Here is an 18280-nt window from a genome sequence, read left to right as displayed (position 1 = left end):
AAGTTGCTTTATGTAACCCACTAGCATGTCTTCTTGTGAGGAAGAAAATACACTTCTTGAAGCATACTTGCCCAAAAAACATATATTTATTCATCTATGACAAACAAGTACATCAAAAAAATATTTAAAACACAAAACAAACACATTTAAGAACAATCAACTAACCTACTATTGCATTTTCGCTCTCTTATCCATCATCGTCACACTTTTGTAAAAACTCTTCAACCATCATTGTTCTTAATATTTTTTTCATGCCAGATTGCAAAGCTTGTCTTTTTAAATTAAACAATCTTGCTGCCTCTCTTTCTGACATATTTCTTGAAAAAATATTTAGTATTTGGCATATTTATCAGGCAAAGAATGGGTATTAGATCCAGAGTTAACTTGGTTAGATCAAATTTTGAAAGAGCAGTATCATGAAAATACAAATTGAAAAAGACCAGACCTGCGATCAATGTGAAAATGGAGAAGAATTTTGCTGTCTTCTGGAGACCATTTGTATGCAGAAATGCATTTTCAGTTCATATTTTTATTTAAATCATTTAGGGACAATCAAACTACATTTTCTCAGTTAAAGACAACCAAATGGCATTTTGTCCATCAATAATTTTTTTTTTTTGAAAACTAATAAAACTTAATGAAACTTATAAATAGTATAAATTGATAATAAAAAAGTACATTTATTTGTATTTTGTGTTTTTATTTTAACTTTATTAATAATTAAGTAGCAGTTTTCCTGAAAAATGTTAAAAATGGACAAAGTGCAATATGAAAGTCTGCTTCTCAATTGTCCTAGCATCACACTCAATAATTATTCAGTTATTGGTCCATATGTAGTTCATTGAAGATCTTAGAGGCTGAAACGTAAATACAGCAATTCTGCCAATGTAAAAATATGGTGTTACTGATTTTGTTGTTCGGAAATAACACAATACTCTATTACAAGAGGTGTCAACTGTATTAATTTTGTCCTATACCTTTGGACACTACCACACTTCCTTTATGGTTTTAACAATATTATTTATTATAAGGAATAAATGAAAATAAGTTTCAAAGTTTCTTTATTTAAATCAGTACAAAAAAAAAATTAAAAAGCAAGTGTTACTTGTGTTTGTTAATATTAGGCATCCAAAACTAAAAGTTAAACAAACACTGGGTGGAATCAATAGAGTGGAGATCTAGCAAAGATGAAGGAATAAACATTATAACAAAATATCAACATTATTTTTGTGATACTCACAGATCTCTAAGTATACTTTCAATAATATAAAATATTTTATAAATATACTATAGGCATCTTATCCATTAACATATTCATTCAACTTTAATCTATACCCAACTCGGCTGCTTCTTCTGGTGTTAATTCTGGAATATCATTTTTGAGTCTGGTTTCAGATTTGGCAGATTCCCTCAATATGCCATACTCTTCTATATCTAAATCATCGTCGTCGTCATAATTACTGCTCCTAATTGTTTTGAAAATTTTCTTTTTGTCTTCAGTATGATCTGGTGGTATTGATAGATCTCCTTCATACTTTATAACACCATTTTGTGCTATTCTCCATTCAAGTACATCTGTTGTAAATTCGTCTGTATTGCCCAACTGGCTGAAACCTACAATTTTATCTACCATAACCCCTGTAAAGAAGTTCTAATTAATATTAACACACATAATATCCAATAATATGGAAAGATTATTATTATTTTTCAAATACAACAATCCATTAACTCTTCCTACTTAGGGATTAAAAAATATATCAACAAACTGGACAATAAAACAATAAAATATTTAATAAAACATAAAAATACAACAGATATACTTACCATTTTGAATAAGGACAATGGTAGGTAATGTTTTTACTTTTAGTTTTTCTACTAAAAACGGACATTTTTCCGCATTTAATTTAGTAAACCTGGTTTCAATATGTTTGGGAGCAAGAATCTTTAGATGTTTATCTACAATTTGGCATCTAAGGGTTGAGTCTCTATAAAAATGTATGATAACATTTTCCGACTTCTTGATGATGTCAAAAAACATTTTCTCCTCTGCCAATTCTTCGTATTTTCCATGATCACGACTTAACCATATCTTTTTCTGTTCTTCAAATTTCTTCAGTTCTTTTATTCTATTTAATTTTAACTGTTCCAGGTCATTGGTATCCAAATTGTCTATTTGGTCGATTACAGCATCAACTTGCTTTTCGATAGCTTGTGTTACTCTCAATAGATTATTTTCAACGGCATCCATTTTGTTTGGTGATTTAATACCGATTTACTTTAAATTTACTTATTTTAAAAGGTAAATTTAGAGCAGATGTATCTGGTTATTATTTACTTTATTGATGCATGGATACAAAGAGGTTAAAAAATGTCAGTGTCATTTGTCACCTATAATATTTACATTTACTGTCAAGGCCAAGAACCACAGAACATTTGCTATTGTTAAGTTGACTGCATATATCAACTTATGATCAGAAATAGTATTTAACCATGATACTATGATTAAGAAGATAAGATATTGCGCATAAGTCGTGACGTAATTGGAGACCTGCACGTTCGTAATGTCAGTTTTTTGTATGTGTCAATAAATAATCTTTAATAAATAGTTTGGAAATATCCTTTTGTGTACGATTATTGTAATTATTAAACCTTTTTTTAATATTATTATTTTGCTAATCGAATAATTTCATCACAGAATGCATAAAAATCCCATTTAACTTTAACAAGAATTCAAATTCTGCTCTCCAATGACGGCATGCGCGAACACGACCGATTTTGTGCTACGGGAAGATCCTATCTTGTTATTCATAGTATCATGTATTTAACCATAGTATATACCCCCCTGTATATTTTTTTATGTACTATGGTATTTAACAAAATATTTTGTAATCTATCATGAACTACAATGCTTAAAGAGTATGTGTTTTTTTGCATTTTACCACCTAGTGTGGCGCACCCAGGGTGGAGTTTTGGTGGTTAAACCTCCCCCCCCCCCCCCCAAAGCATATAAAGTAAAAAATATATAAAGAATAGTAGGAAAATGAAACTTGTCTTTCACACACAATACAAAAAATCCAAAACGCTAATTGAATAATTAAACTACCACTTTAAATATGAAGAACACAATAATTATTGTATAAATACACAATAATGAATAATATTTTTCATTATATTTAGATATAGATACCTAATATTAGGCTTAAGACAAGAGTAGACAGAACGAGTCTGTTGCGAGTAGTATGCTCCTAAAGGACTGTATATGCGACGGTCTTGTGGAGTATCACGGATTGTGTTCCTCTGCATGTGTTAGCAGTAGAAAAGAGACACTTCTAGGAGGAGAAAAGAGAACATTTTACAACAGCTATAAAAAAAAGAAGAAAGGGAAAGATCAATGAAAAGATGGCAAGAACAGTGGAACAAAAAGGAAGATTAATTACTATTTAAATGGGAATAAGCCACAATTAAAGGTTAAAATACGTTTATTGACATTTCAATTTCCACTTTTGAAATCGTACTCCTAAAACTAATTTGATCAAAATCAGAATTTTATATCACATTGAAAAGCAAATCTTCAATACTTACAATATCTTGTTCAACAAAAAATGAATTAGATCTATAATATTGTAACCTTTCGTAGATCATGGACAAACTGGCTCTATGTAAAATGTTTTCCAACCTTCTGCTTGAATATGCTGGACGTAACTTCAAGCCCTTTGGTATTAGGTTGTTGTCTCTACATCTTCGTAAAAATTTAATTGAATTTTGACAATGTGCCAGTTTCTTGCATAGAATTTCCAATCTCCGAAAATTTTGAATAACGCTGGGCCCATAACGGTTTCTTAATATTGTTCTGAAGCTATTTTCTTGTGGCATTTTAAATTAATTACTATTTAAATGGGAATAAGCCACAATTAAAGGTTAAAGTACGTTTATTGACGTTTCAATTTCCACTTTAGGAAATCTAAAAGGAGAACGATTGCCGAAGTGGAAATTGAAACGCCAATAAACGTACTGTAACCTTTAATTGTGGCTTATTAAATAGTAATTAATTTAAAATGCCACAAGAAAATAGCTTCAGAACAATAAAAAGGAAGATGTTGCCCAGTGGACCAAGATGCTGATCCCGAGCCTAAAGGACTGGGTAGATTGTCTGTTTTAGGGCGTATCTTCATAGGTTCAGAAAGACAGATGCAGATAAATGCCTATACTGCGAATATTCCGACATTGTTACTCACACAATGCTGGAGTGTAATAGATGTACAGTGGAGAGAAACAGAATGTATAAAGAAATAGGTATGAACCCTGTGACTCTAAGAGAGATGATCGTGAAGATGACGGGAAGTACGGCGGGATGGAAAAGTGTTCATAATTACATCCGAGCAGTCATTAAAAAAAAGAAGAAGAAGAGAAACACCAACCGGACCAACGACAGAGATAAGATCTATTTACTATTTTAATGGAAATAAGCCGCAATTGAAGGTTAAAATAAGTTTATTGACGTTTGAATCTTTTATCTTGCACTGATAACTTGTTTATACTCCAACAATTCATAGAAAAAAATAGCGGTTGGTACCGAAGTACATTTAGCCTTCATCGACCTAGAAAAGGCGTATGATGCAGTTCCAAGACTTAAATTGTGGCAAGCTTTACAACAGGAATTAAAGAACGGGAATACGGCGATAGCCGTCTCCAAAATGTATTACATTTACAAGTTGGATTAATGTCAAACGCCAATAAACTTATAGCAACCTTCAATTGTGGCTTATTCCCATTAAAATGCAACAAGAAAATAGCTTCAGAACAATAGATAAGATCCAGATAAGAGAAGGGAGAGTTCCAAAAATGTCGTCACCTTACAGCGGCCACTCCACTTTCGGAGTACGGTACGTGCGACAGTCAACTGCACACAAATAAGAGAGGGTGGTTTTAGTTGGTAGGTAGGATAATACATACCTGAATCTTTGGCACTGCTATCTTTAGTACTTTAAACTAAAACCCAAATTTTACGGACTCAAAATGGATGTAGCATAAAAAAATTTCAAACACTCCCCCCTCAGACAAATTCTGGGTGCGCCACTGCCACCTAAGATTCTACTTGCTTATAGATTTTTATTAACAACAGGTTGTATAGTGATTGTTTTCATAGGAAGTAAAGTTCTTAAGCCCAAACTACATAGTATTGCCATCTAGACAATGGTACAATAACCAAGGGATAATGAATTAAAAATTTTTATGTGTAAAAATAATTTATTTTAAAACCAGTACATTTATAAAATACAAAACAAAACAATGAAGGAAAAGACGTGATGTATAAAAAATTATAATGTTCGCACTCCTGGGAGGGGAGCCTCCTCAGTTACCAGTGATACATTGCTGTCTATTTGGATTACTTCTTTCTTGAAATTCTTTTTTAATTGATTCAATACAAACTGTACTACCGCATTGATAATTCCTAAAACAAAAAGTAAAAACACACAGTAAATAGTAGAAAGTTGGTAGCACTGTAAACGCAGATTATACAGGATGCATTTTTTGGTGTAAATAGTATAAATTTGCATTCTGACTCGAAGATCATGTTACTTTTAACTCGAAAATTGACATTTTTACCTCTTTACAGTGTAACCAACCACTTAGAATGTTTTGTATAACAAAAAAACTTAACATTAACAGCTTAAATAATAAACCAAGTATAAAACTTATACTCAGAATAAATCAGGTATAGGCAAAATCACTACCAATAAACCCGGAATAACTTAGATATAGGTTATATTTGATTTAAGTATTTATTCCATGATTATACCGACCCACACCCTAGTTTAAGTCTGGTATAACAGTATAACCTATTTTATGAATGTCAATGTCATCAGTGACAAGAATATATTATTTTTTGTATTGTTTTGTGAGTAGCTATATAATAAAAAAATGTGTTTAAGAGGTGTTGCGGCTGTCGAGGAAGTTGATAATTTAATTAACATGATGGAAAATACACGAAAAAGAAAAACTTTTAAAGAAAGAACAAATCCCTTTTCAAAATACACTGATAGAGAATTTAGAATAAAATATCGGTTTTCTAAAGATGGTGTAAGGTTTTTTGCAATTTTAAAATACTCAAACTCAACATATAAGTAACAAATAGATATATATGGTGTCAGTTGTTATTGTCAGTTTCAAAGAAAAATCAAAATTGACATGATTCAATATGTCGTTGTTCTATGTGTTTGTACAAAAGATTGCGACATTGACAAACTATTATTTCGGAATAAAGTGGGAATACTTATAACTAACTTATACCGAGTTTATTTGTAACAAATTATTTTAGTATTATATTTACCTTATACTTAGGGTAACTATTCTAGGTATAAATACGGAATAACCTTAGAATAAGAGTATTTTATTAGTAAGATAGTATGTGAATAAGCAACTATTTAGTATATTTCTATCAACAAAATGTGAAAAAAACTTAATAACAATGATATACCTCTGAACAGTTGAATCTATAATAACTTCTTCTCATGGCGCCGTCTCCTTTCAAAGGTTGGCGATTCAAATGGCAATTGTAGTTTTGGAAGCTGCTGCGCGAAAGATTTCTGCGGATGAGCGGTCGAACCATCTCCTCAGGTCTTTCAGCCACGAGTTCTGGCGTCTTCCTACTGATCTTTTGCCCTGTACTTTTCCTTCCAGTATAACTTGAAGTAATTCGTGTCTTTCGCCTCTCAACCCATGACCCAAGTATTGCATTTTCCTCTCTTTGATTATTCTTAGTAATTCTTTTTGTTTACACATGCGACGAAGTACCTCAACATTAGTAACTCTTTGTACCCATGGAATTCTCAACTTTCGTCTGTATATATACATCTCAAAGGCATCTATTTTTTTTTCTATTTCAGAGTCCAGTGTCCAACTTTCACAGCCATACAGTAAGACAGAAAAAACGTAATACATATCTGATCATTCGGATTCTAAGCTGCAGACTAAGGTCTGATATTGTAAAAAATGTTTTCATGCTCATGAATGTTTTCCTTGCTTGTTCGATTCTTGATAGGATTTATTTTTTTGGAATACACTGACTATTGATATTTACTCCCAAATATTTTATGGAATTTACCTGTTCTATTATTTGACCCGCATACACATGTACGTTTATTGGTGTCTTTGAAAATACTAAAGTTTTAGTTTTGGAAACGTTTACATGCAAACCGAACATTTCGCTGTGGTGAACTACCGCATTTATTATATATTGTAGTTCATGTGCGTTGCTTGCTATTAAGAGAGTATCATCAGCATATCTGATGTTGTCTATGCTGATTCCGGTAATCTTAATTCCGCATTTGACTTCGTCTAATTCTTCTTCTTCTTCAAGTGCCCTGTCCGTTGCGAACGTTGGCTATTAACATGGCAATTCTGATCTTGTTTGCGGCGCTTCTGAATAGTTCGATCGATGTGAGCCCGAACCACTTCCGCAGATTTTGGAGCCACGAGTGTCTTCTCCTGCCTGACCATAGAATAATCGAACACACATAGAAGCGACGCAACGGTCCAAAAGCGTGTACCATTTTTGTATACGCATGCCCGATTCTGGTTGTGTAACTGTCAAAAACCCGTGCTTATTCTTGAATTCTGGTTGTTTTCGATAGTCCCTAGGCGTCTATGGTAAATACTCGACACAACAATTGCATTTGACCATTTATATAATTATTTATAGTTAAAAGGTTTTAGTTATAGTTTATAGTTATAGTTAAATATATAAGTTTATATTTATAGTTTATAGTTAAAAGTTTAATTTATATTTAAAATGTCTGGATATATTTGTGCGATTCGCAGATGTTCATCTGTGACAGGAAAAGGAATAAGTTTATTTAGATTTCCTAAGAATAATAACAGGTAATTACTATTGCTTTCTAATTATTATTAGTTATTACATAATAGTATTGGTTTGACTTTCGAACAGTAAGCCGACGCCGACGTGTCTGTCCGAGCTATAAAAAATAAACTTTGGTCTGCCAAGGGATAGTTCAAAATGAAAACATTAAATTTGGTGTCAGTGCTATTTCTTTTATTGAAAGACGCAAGTCTCCGAAGGCTCAGGTCAAAAAATCAACAGATGGTTGCCGGGTGTCAGCGCGCTCGAAGACAACAATACGAATATAGTATTTTTAGGAAATAAAAATATATAGAGGGTTTTATACACGAGAATATTTTTGATTTAAGAGCGTAGGCGCAAAATTTCGGGCAAATGTTTTTTAAATGTATTCATTTTTTTCGAATCCTGAAAAAACTAATAAGTATTTTTGAAAAATTTAAACGCAGAATGAAAGACCACATTATTACTGACGGCCAAAAGTCCCCGAAAACTTCTATAATGTTTATTTTAATAAGTTACAGGGGTGAAAAAAAAGAGAAAATTTAGTGTGATTTTTAATTTCAAATATCTCATTCAAAAAAACTTTTTGTTTATTCTAAGGGACTTTCGGCCCTCGGTAATAATGTAATCTTTCATTCTGTGTTTAAATTTTTCAAAAATATTTGTTAGTTTTCTCAGGATTCCAAAAAAATGTTAAAAAGCATTGGCCCGAAATTTTGCGCCTACGCTCTTAAACGAAACAAAGAAATTACTAAAATGCTCAAACTAAAAATTGTTGGAATCATAATTAAACCGATAATTAGGAAAATCTTAAAATTACAACAGAACAAGACTTCAAAATTGCAAAAACATGGTTGCAAATAAACAAACTTAAATTATGAAAAAACTAAATAGGTACTCATCTACTTTTTGCTATATACAAAAGTTGTCTGCCAATTTTTAATTCGTTAAATATAAATAAAAAAGATCAAATATATGGATCGAAGTACATAAAATATTTAGGAGTTTTAAATGGGAATTACAAATAAAAAATATTAAAACTTTATTTGTTGCATATCTCAATATTTAGTGACATTTTTGTGACTTAGGAGAAAACTGTAAATTTATTAAGATTAGATATTGACAAAAGTTAAATATTTCATTACATACAATATACTTAGAATATACTAATACTCTTATAGTTGTAAGTAATAAAGTATTATTTATAAATACAGAAAAAGTTCTTTGTTTAAAATATGTTCTGTTAAAAATTTGTAGTGCCAAAGTATAGAAGCTTGCAGATGAGAAGATTTGTTATTCAAAATGGATTCACTTTATAATAATTATAGGATTTGTGAACTGCATTTTGAAGATAATGTTATTGTAAAAGGAAATAGAAGAAAAACATTGGCGCATGACGCAGTACCTTCAATGATCTTTGTTATTTATATTTAACGAATTAGAAATTGGCAGACAACTTTTGTATATAGCAAAAAGTAGATGACTACCTATTTAGTTTTTCCATAATTTAATGTAAGTTTGTTTATTTGCAACCATGTTTTTGCAATTTTGAAGTCTTGTTCTGTTGTAATTTTAAGATTTTTAGTAATTTCTTTGTTTCGCTTAAGAGCGTAGGCGCAAAATTTCGGGCCAATGCTTTTTAAATACAATCATTTTTTTCGAATCCTGAGAAAACTAACAAATATTTTTAAAAAAATTAAACACAGAGTGAAAGATTACATTATTACCGAGGGCCGAAAGTCCCTTAGAATAAACAAAAAGTTTTTTTGAATGAGATATTTGAAATTAAAAATCACACTAAATTTTCTCTTTTTTTTCACCCCTGTAACTTATTAAAATAAACATTATAGAAGTTTTCGGGGACTTTTGGACGTCAGTAATAATGTGGTCTTTCATTCTGCGTTTAAATTTTTCAAAAATACTTATTAGTTTTTTCAGGATTCGAAAAAAATGAATACATTTAAAAAACATTTGCCCGAAATTTTGCGCCTACGCTCTTAAGAATTTATATTGTGTGATATGCCCACTGACTAATAATTTTCTGGTTGTTAGCTGTCATTGGCGGCTTGGCCACGTAACTTCAAAGGACTGTCGCTTCTCTGTGTTCGGTTGTTCTCTGGCCTGACCCCTCGATTACTGTCTAATGCTTCTCTGAATATAGACTCCGAATACAAATTAAACAGTAGCGGTGATAAGACGCAAACCCTGTCTCACTCCTCGTCGGATTTGTATATATTCGGATGTTGTGTGCTCTATTTCAATTGTTGCCGTTTGCCGCCAGTATAGTTCTGAGATAATTCGCAAGTCTTGTTCGTCAACTCCAGCTGTTATCAGAATTTCGATTATCTTATCATGGTTAACGCAGTCAAATGCTTTTCGATAGTCAATAAAACATGCATATACATATACATTCATGTCTCTGCATCGTTGCGTTAACACATTTAAAGCAAAAAGAGCCTCTCGTGTTCCTAATCCGTTTCGAAATCCGAATTGAGTGTCACTCATCTGGAACTCGCACTTCTTGTAAATTCGTATTTTATTAATACGATCTCCTTAGAGTGCCAATCATTGGGTAGTTTACCCTATCTACTGTTTCAGCAATCCTGTACGGAAATGTCAACGTCAAATTCAGATGACGTACCTCAGATTCATAAGGAAGTACATAATAAGTTTTAATTACCAAAAAATCTCTTTTGGTAATACGTTGATATAATTTTTGATGAAATAGACATACCTGAGCAAACAAAAACTCCTCCCACGATGGAACACAACCTGGCCAGAAAAGTACCTAGACTGTCTCTCTCCTGTTTGACGGCAACCCTCAATGCAGATACATCGTACTTGAAGAACAGTCCTGGGATGCCGTGACTGCCTTTATCGTGGTTTATAGGTCTACTTATTGCTTTAACGCTATATTGGTATGTATTGACTGATGTAAGGAATGTGTTTACTTTGGTCGGTACAACTTCTATGAAATAGTTGAAAAGAGTTCTGCCTAAAAAAAGATACAGAAATTATGTTTTTCAAACACATCAGTGAGAATTATTTTTAACCTGACTACCTTATTGAGAAAATGCCACTGAAGGAAAAAAATTGTGAAAATAAAAAGAAATATCATTTGATAGTTAATTTAATTATTATATAAACTAAATAATATGTTTAAAAATAACAAGTTATATAAACTAAATAATATGTTTAAAAATAACAAGTTATATTAAAAAATATTTTTAACCCTTCGGAGGTCGCGGTCATAAAGTGTAGTGTATAGGTCGCGGTGTATCTCAGAGATACATTCGTTTAAGTTTACGTTAATTACGTTTTTTCCCTTCTTCGGCACATGCGATACAAGAGTACAATGTTCACTAAAAGAAAAAAAGTTGATTGCATTAGTCTGCAGTACTCTAAAAGAAAATGATTGGCCAGATCTTGTGCTTTTAACTGAGCACTGGTTGGATCCTCTGGAAACACGTTGTATTAACAATTATACTTTTTCCATCGTCAATTTGCCAAGTGTCGGCTTTTGAGATTCTTTGATGTCAATGCCGACCATTCGCGTGGAAATTAAGAAAAGGGATCAGTTATCAAACGCATATTTCAAGAAAAATCATATAATTTTTATTAATTTTTACATAATTATATTCAGGAAAATTTCTCAATTTTTGGGCAGAAATTGTTTAAACAATTTTTTAAACAAATTCAAAATATCACCTTTTGTGCTCCAAAAAATATTTTTTAGGTTTTTGGGTGACTCTAAATAAGATCTATGTCATTTTTCTCAAAAGTTAATAGTTTTGGAGATATAGGCGATTTAAAATCCGAAAAATGCGATACCTAATATGCATTTTCGAGGCTTAAAAAATATGTAAATGAGTATTTTTGAGATTCAAGAGTATCTAAACTAAAGTATCAACATTGATTTTGGTGAGAAATCGGAGCAATATTTTCCGTAGCAGAAAAAGGTGATCTTTTGAATTTGAATTGTTTCCGGCACCCTTCAACCTTCAATTTGTTTAAACGGGGCATTTTTGAATAGGACTCTTCAAAGGACAGAATCAGTTTTTTTTTTTCAAATGGGAGCGGGCTCACAACATCGAATAAATAACAAATTAATTCTTTCAAATTAAAGCTTGTTAATTTTAGTGATTTATAAGAATATTGGACTTATTATTTAGTTTTTACATAAACCATATTTTTTTACAATTATCTGTAAATAATGGCTCATTCTGTCAGAAAATTTTAAAAGATTGTCTATCCAGCAATTAAGATAGTCAACTGAAATTTAATTTTTAAACACGGCCTACTGTTAATGCACAAACAGGGTGAATCTTCAATATTTTGCTTCGAGTTAGAGATATCTGAAAAAGTTATTTGGAAAAGATGTTCCAAATATTATTATAACCCCACATAACAAAGTTTTATGTCAAAATTCGCACTTTTACTTTTTTCATTAATTGAAGAGCTTATTTCCAAAGTGTCTTAAATCCAAAATTTCGATTTTTTAAATTTTCTTTTTTTAAACTTTATAGATTTCTTCAAGTCTAGAATAAAGTTATATGTACCAAAACAACTTCTTATTTACCATTTAAAAGTGCATATGAAAATTGTAAAATTGTATAATTTGTATGTTAAATTTGTATGAAAATCTGTAATTTCATGGATTTCATTATATGGATGTAAGACACTTTGGAAAATAAGCTCTTCAATTGTAGTCAGGATTCTAAAACGGACAGTTGGCTGTCCCGAGATGCATCTTTAGACAGCCAATTGTAGATTTAGGATCGAGATTACAAATAATACTGAAAAACTAAAATTGCGAATTTTGTCATGAAATTTGGTATGTGCGGTTACAATAAGTGGAACAACTTTTCCAAATAAGTTTTTCCGATTTCTCTAACGCGAAGCAAAATATCGAAAATTTACCCTGTTTGTGGATTCGCAGTAAGCCGCGTTTAAAATTTAAATTTCAGATGACTATCTTAAAAAAATGTGCACTATCAACATGTATGACTGTGCAAAATGTCAAATCTGTATGTATTTTAGTAGCTGATATATAGAGGTGTCTTCATCTTAAATGCGACACACTGTATAATAATGAATACTAGTGTTCAAGATGCATCGCGATAGCTGTAAAGAAATTAATTAGAAGGACTGAAAAGAATCGTCAGAGTCTTCTGAAGTCGAATCGTTCCCAGGTTGGATAACTATTGGTGCTATTGCCGGTAAAACAGGATATTCGTTTTCTATTTTTACAACATGAGCTTCGCAATTTTTCCACACATCGCTATTAATGCCACTAATTATTTCTCGAATATTCTCAATGGCCATTGCGCTTAATGTTGGTGACTGATTATATTTTCGCAATCGTTTTTTTACGGTACCCCAAACCATTTCAATTGGATTAAAAATGCAATAGTATGAGGGTAATCGCAAAAGAGTATGGCCGTGCCTGCTGCAAATGGTGTCAATAACGTATTCGTTTTTAAAATTCCGACTTTTGATCATTCTAATTTATTCTTTCTTTACTGGAATCTTTTTAGGAACAGTGATGTTTTTAAGTTGCATAAATTTTAAAATTTCGTCCTTTTTCGTGTTATTATTAGGTATTTTATTTAATATGCGGGAATGATCCGACGCATTATCCATAACAATCACTGAATTCGGCGGAATATATAATTATATTCAGGGAAATCTCTTAATTTTTCACGAATCAGTTCTAAAGTAGGCACTCTATTTTCTTTGTAAAAATTGTAAACTGTTCGCTGAATAACGTCTTTTGCAGCAGTGTCAATCCTACCCAATTTTTTATTTGGTCGCTTTCGTTTTAAGGAATGATCTGTAACTGTGCCTAATTTAATAATTGTATATATCGTCTTATACCCGATTTTTTTAATACATGAATTCTCGAAACAATTGCATTATCAATTGTAAACTGTTCGCTGAATAACGTCTTTTGCAGCAGTGTCAATCCTACCCAATTTTTTATTTGGTCGCTTTCGTTTTAAGGAATGATCTGTAACTGTGCCTAATTTAATAATTGTATATATCGTCTTATACCCGATTTTTTTAATACATGAATTCTCGAAACAATTGCATTATCAGCCATCCCAATATTTTCTTTTTTCAAACACTCATACATATTTAAAACTATTCTTTGGGATTATACGTGCAAATCTTTATTTTTTAATTCAGAGCTGTCATTAACATAATTGTCATTATTTATTGATAACACAGAAGTTGATGCATCTTAAAAAATGCCATCCTAGAAAAATATAATATTACTTATAACTTATATTACCTATACCTTATAATAAGCCTCCGCCTCTGCAAAAGGAAATATTTTAAGGTGTCACATAGCCAGACAACAGGTGTTCATTAGAATTTACGGCTTTGCGCTTCGCGCTGTTGCCATAATGCATGAGTTTAAAATTAGTGAATATAACCTTAATACCATTATTAATATATCTGCAATTTTTCATGTTTCCGGGTAAGGTATAAAATCAATGAAATTTGGGAAAAAATAATATAATTCTTGAAACCGTTTTTGAGAACTTGGATTCTAAGTTGTCTGATTTCTTAAAAGTCGATCATTATATCTATAAAAGTATTACCGCTAAATTCACCAACAGGGCAACGTCGAACGTTCAAATTCTCTCCAGACTACAATGTTGCCAATATTCGAAAATTACTTAGAATATAAGTAATATATATAAAGTTCACGGTTGCTTTAATTCATTAGTGAAGAGTCCATGGAAATATTAGTACCTAGTTAATTAATTTATATATATATTTTTTGAGAATATGTTTATATTATTTTTTAAGAGTGTCGTTCGTTGACTAGCAATTGAATAATAACGAATAGGGAATAGAGAATATTTTTTAAATATAACCTTAGGAATTTTAGGAAATATGTCTGACAACCTTGATTTGAAAGGCGGTCTCTTTGATACCAGAATGAGACATGTTTATGTTGGAAAATTATTAGTGGATGTACTATACTCCATAATATCCAAATATTGCAGATCTGAAACCATCTATGTAGACACATTATTTTAATTAATGCAACGTTTCAGTTTAAATTCAATTTTGTTGACTACAATAAATTTAACCACCTCTGCATTGAATCTGAATTATCTATTACTTTCAGTAAGAAACTTAATAGTTTTCCCATTGTTGTGTACAGATCCCCTAAGTCTATTATTCAGTTATTCTTTCAAAGATTGGAATTCTTGCTTGAAAAAATTCCACAAAGTGCTTTTATTATCTTGGCAGGTGACTTTAATATTGATTACCTGGATACATCACACAGCCATGTTATTACTATTGCCAATTTACTTAATATTTTTAATATGAGAATGCTGGTTACCGATCCAATCAGAGATAACAGCATATTGGATTATATTTGTACTAATCCACATCCAAATCTGGCTGTGTGCAGAGTGATATTTTTAGTATGTTTTAAGAAAGAGTTAAATAATCTCAAAAGTTTAACAAACCTTAAACAGTTTTACTTAAAGGCCAGTATTTGACTACAAAACCCAAAATATCCATATATATTAATACTCACCTAGTCACTAAAGCCCTTTCCAAGAGAATGTATATATATATATATATATATATATATATATATATATATATATATATATATATATATGTATGTATATAAACTTACCATAGTCTCCTACTAATTCATCGCCCTCCAAAGGATGTACAATTCCAGGGCTGGGATCCCCAAAACTGAACTTATTTATCCTGTGCGAGAAATTATAATCCCTTTCTGACATAAAGGCATTGATATGTACGTGTCCTCTTGGAAGATGTAGGCTCTTGCCGGCGGTAATGTGGAAATTACCGGCTACTTTATTTAATATCAGATCACCATGTATTCGGCAAGCGTCGTGAGGAACGTTTGGAATGTGACTTCTGGGTGGTAAGTCGCCGAAGTGAGTTGAAAACCGACTCTTCCATAGTAAATCCTATGAAAATAATTATCACATAATACACGTAATATTTCTAAAGCAAACAGTAAAAACAGTTGACTTATTACAGTAACATTCTAAAATATATTTTCAACTATCAAGATTTTCTAATCTGTAAATCATTGTTGAGACTAAAATTTTAGAAAAAGTAGTTGTAAACTACCTAGTCAGTTAAACTTGTAATATTAGTTTGAGAAGACAAGATATTGTATGAAAAATAAGTATATGTAATTACCTTCACAGCATGGTACTCTTCTCTTAAATATGAATTAAAATGCTTCTTATTATCGAAATGAATCTGTTGATTTGGAGCCAATTCAAACCAAGTATCCTCTTCTTCTAGGGTACCAAATTTAAAAGTATTCTGATTTGTGGAATCTAGGATATCAGCACCTATAACTGTATTCAGAAATGTTTTATGAATTCAATGTGTTCACAGCAATGTGTTATAAGTAGAGACTGGACTATTTTCAAAATGCATTTTTTAATAATAAATAAATGCAAACAAATATGCAAGTATAATTCAAGATGAATTGTCCAATTTTTTTTTTACAGGAAAGTATACCATGCAATTACGTTTTCATATATTTCATAGTTGCACTTTCTCCTCCAGACACTATCATTAGCATTACAGATGTTACAAAAAAAATATTATATTGATTATTAAAATATATCAAAATATGGTACAGATTCCACAGCATTTAAAAAATTAAAGAATCTTATCTAACTACATACAATTACAATACTTACAGTGACATGGCATAGCAACTGTCAGATCAATGTTAATTTTCAATTGTTCATCTAATTCCACATCTGGCGAAAACTTGAAAATGAATTTGCTATCCAAGTAATAACTTATTTCAGAATATACTAGCCATATTATTAGTAAAAAACTAATAATTGAGACTAAAAAACAAAAAAGAAGATTAACATAATAGATTCAACCATTGTTCTGAAGCTATTTTCTTGTGGCATGTTAAAGTAATTACTATTTAAATGGGAATAAGCCACAATTAAAGGTTAAAGTACATTTATTGACGTTTCAATTTCCACTTCGGAAATCGTTCTCAAAATACAAACATTAGTAAGGTTTATATTTAGAGAACGATTTCCGAAGTGGAAATTGAAATGTCAATAAACATACTTTAACCTTTAATTGTGGCTTATTCCCATTTAAATAGTAATTAGATTCAACCATTTTTGGACAAAATAGTTTCCAAGCATACTTTAAGTACCTCTGATTAGAATTGAAGTTTTTTCCTATACTGTAAATTAGACAAATATACAAACACAGTTTAAGGTTCTCTAAAGTTCCTTACGATATTATGAAAGAAAGTATTGTTTTTACAAGTATACTTACATGTTCCACCTACAGACGACGTTTCTTTAAACGTTTCTTCAACTTTTGGAAACATATCCAACTTTTTCACTTTGTCCAGTTTGGAACCTCTATAACGCAAGAGCGTTACCTTCTCTGATTCCATTTTTTACACGAGATAATTTTATGAGATCTTTAAAATATCATTTCATAATTTATTTTAGTTTATCAAAAGCGGTCATTTCTATAATTTAACAAACCCTCAAAAGTAGGGTTATTGTTCTGACGTTTACACTGTTTACACAGAAAATCAACGACAACGAGAAGCCCACAAGTCCCAAGTGATGCCGACGTTGCCAAATGGTGGTGTTCGGTATGTATATGAAGTTAATTGCATACACTTATTATTTTTTAGAATTTACAAGCATAGAATCTTTACAAACAACATTCAAAATTTCAACAATTAATTAAAATAATCAGTTTTAACTTCACATTTATTTCTTAAAAAATATAACTGTGTGAATGTTGTCTCCTATATTAACAAATAATTAGCATCAGACGATTAAAAATATCTTAATTATAAGCAACTTATTCGCTAAATATGCGAGTAAGTTTATTGGTTTACCACTGATATCAGAAACTTCAATCCTAAATTTTGAAATTCGCGCTATTCTTTTTCTAGCCAACTTGGCAACGTTGGATTCGTATGCTACATTTAGCCGCTCCTATGGTATACTACTGGATTGTCGGTAATTTGTAAAGTTCTAGTTTATATACTATTTAGTTTGTTTATTTTGTGTGCTTGGTTGCATAGTAATTTCCAGTCACTTCGAGTCTGTCAAAAAGTAACTAACTTAGCAAAAAAAAATCGGTTGCCTGTAAAGTCGGTTTTACGGGCGAAGATTTTACGTGACAACGTCTTTTTCTTGGTAGAATATTTATTGATATGAATATTATTAAATTGCACAATAGGAACAAGGAATTGAATGAAAATAAGAATTGCACAAATTTTAACTATAGAAATATATTTTGTTTACTAAAACATTGTACATGTAAACTTAAACTTAACTAATTTCTATTTGAGTGATTTTGTTGGGGATAGGACGATGATAGGAGAAATATGAA

The 18280-nt window shown here is 31.1% G+C and overlaps 2 protein-coding genes across 2 annotated transcripts; both read right to left on the bottom strand.

The window, feature by feature from the left end:
• Positions 1 to 1044: 1044 nt before the first annotated feature.
• Positions 1045 to 2372, bottom strand: LOC140450125 (thioredoxin domain-containing protein 9). The gene is made up of 2 exons (XM_072543563.1): positions 1825 to 2372; positions 1045 to 1638 (listed from the first exon to the last, which is right to left on the bottom strand). Exons 1-2 carry the CDS (start codon positions 2246 to 2248, stop codon positions 1325 to 1327), a joined length of 738 nt encoding a protein of 245 aa, XP_072399664.1. The 5' UTR covers positions 2249 to 2372; the 3' UTR covers positions 1045 to 1324.
• A 2855-nt stretch (positions 2373 to 5227) lies between these two features.
• LOC140449483 (endoplasmic reticulum-Golgi intermediate compartment protein 2) lies at positions 5228 to 17473 on the bottom strand. The gene is made up of 6 exons (XM_072542665.1): positions 17198 to 17473; positions 16588 to 16743; positions 16073 to 16236; positions 15531 to 15834; positions 10596 to 10856; positions 5228 to 5452 (listed from the first exon to the last, which is right to left on the bottom strand). Exons 1-6 carry the CDS (start codon positions 17319 to 17321, stop codon positions 5319 to 5321), a joined length of 1143 nt encoding a protein of 380 aa, XP_072398766.1. The 5' UTR covers positions 17322 to 17473; the 3' UTR covers positions 5228 to 5318.
• Positions 17474 to 18280: the final 807 nt, after the last annotated feature.

This window comes from Diabrotica undecimpunctata, chromosome 9 (assembly GCF_040954645.1).
Source record: "Diabrotica undecimpunctata isolate CICGRU chromosome 9, icDiaUnde3, whole genome shotgun sequence".
In the NCBI taxonomy this organism is placed as follows: Eukaryota; Metazoa; Arthropoda; class Insecta; order Coleoptera; family Chrysomelidae; genus Diabrotica; species Diabrotica undecimpunctata.
Note: the sequence above shows the minus strand (reverse complement) of the source record. Positions and strands in the feature narration are given on the sequence as shown.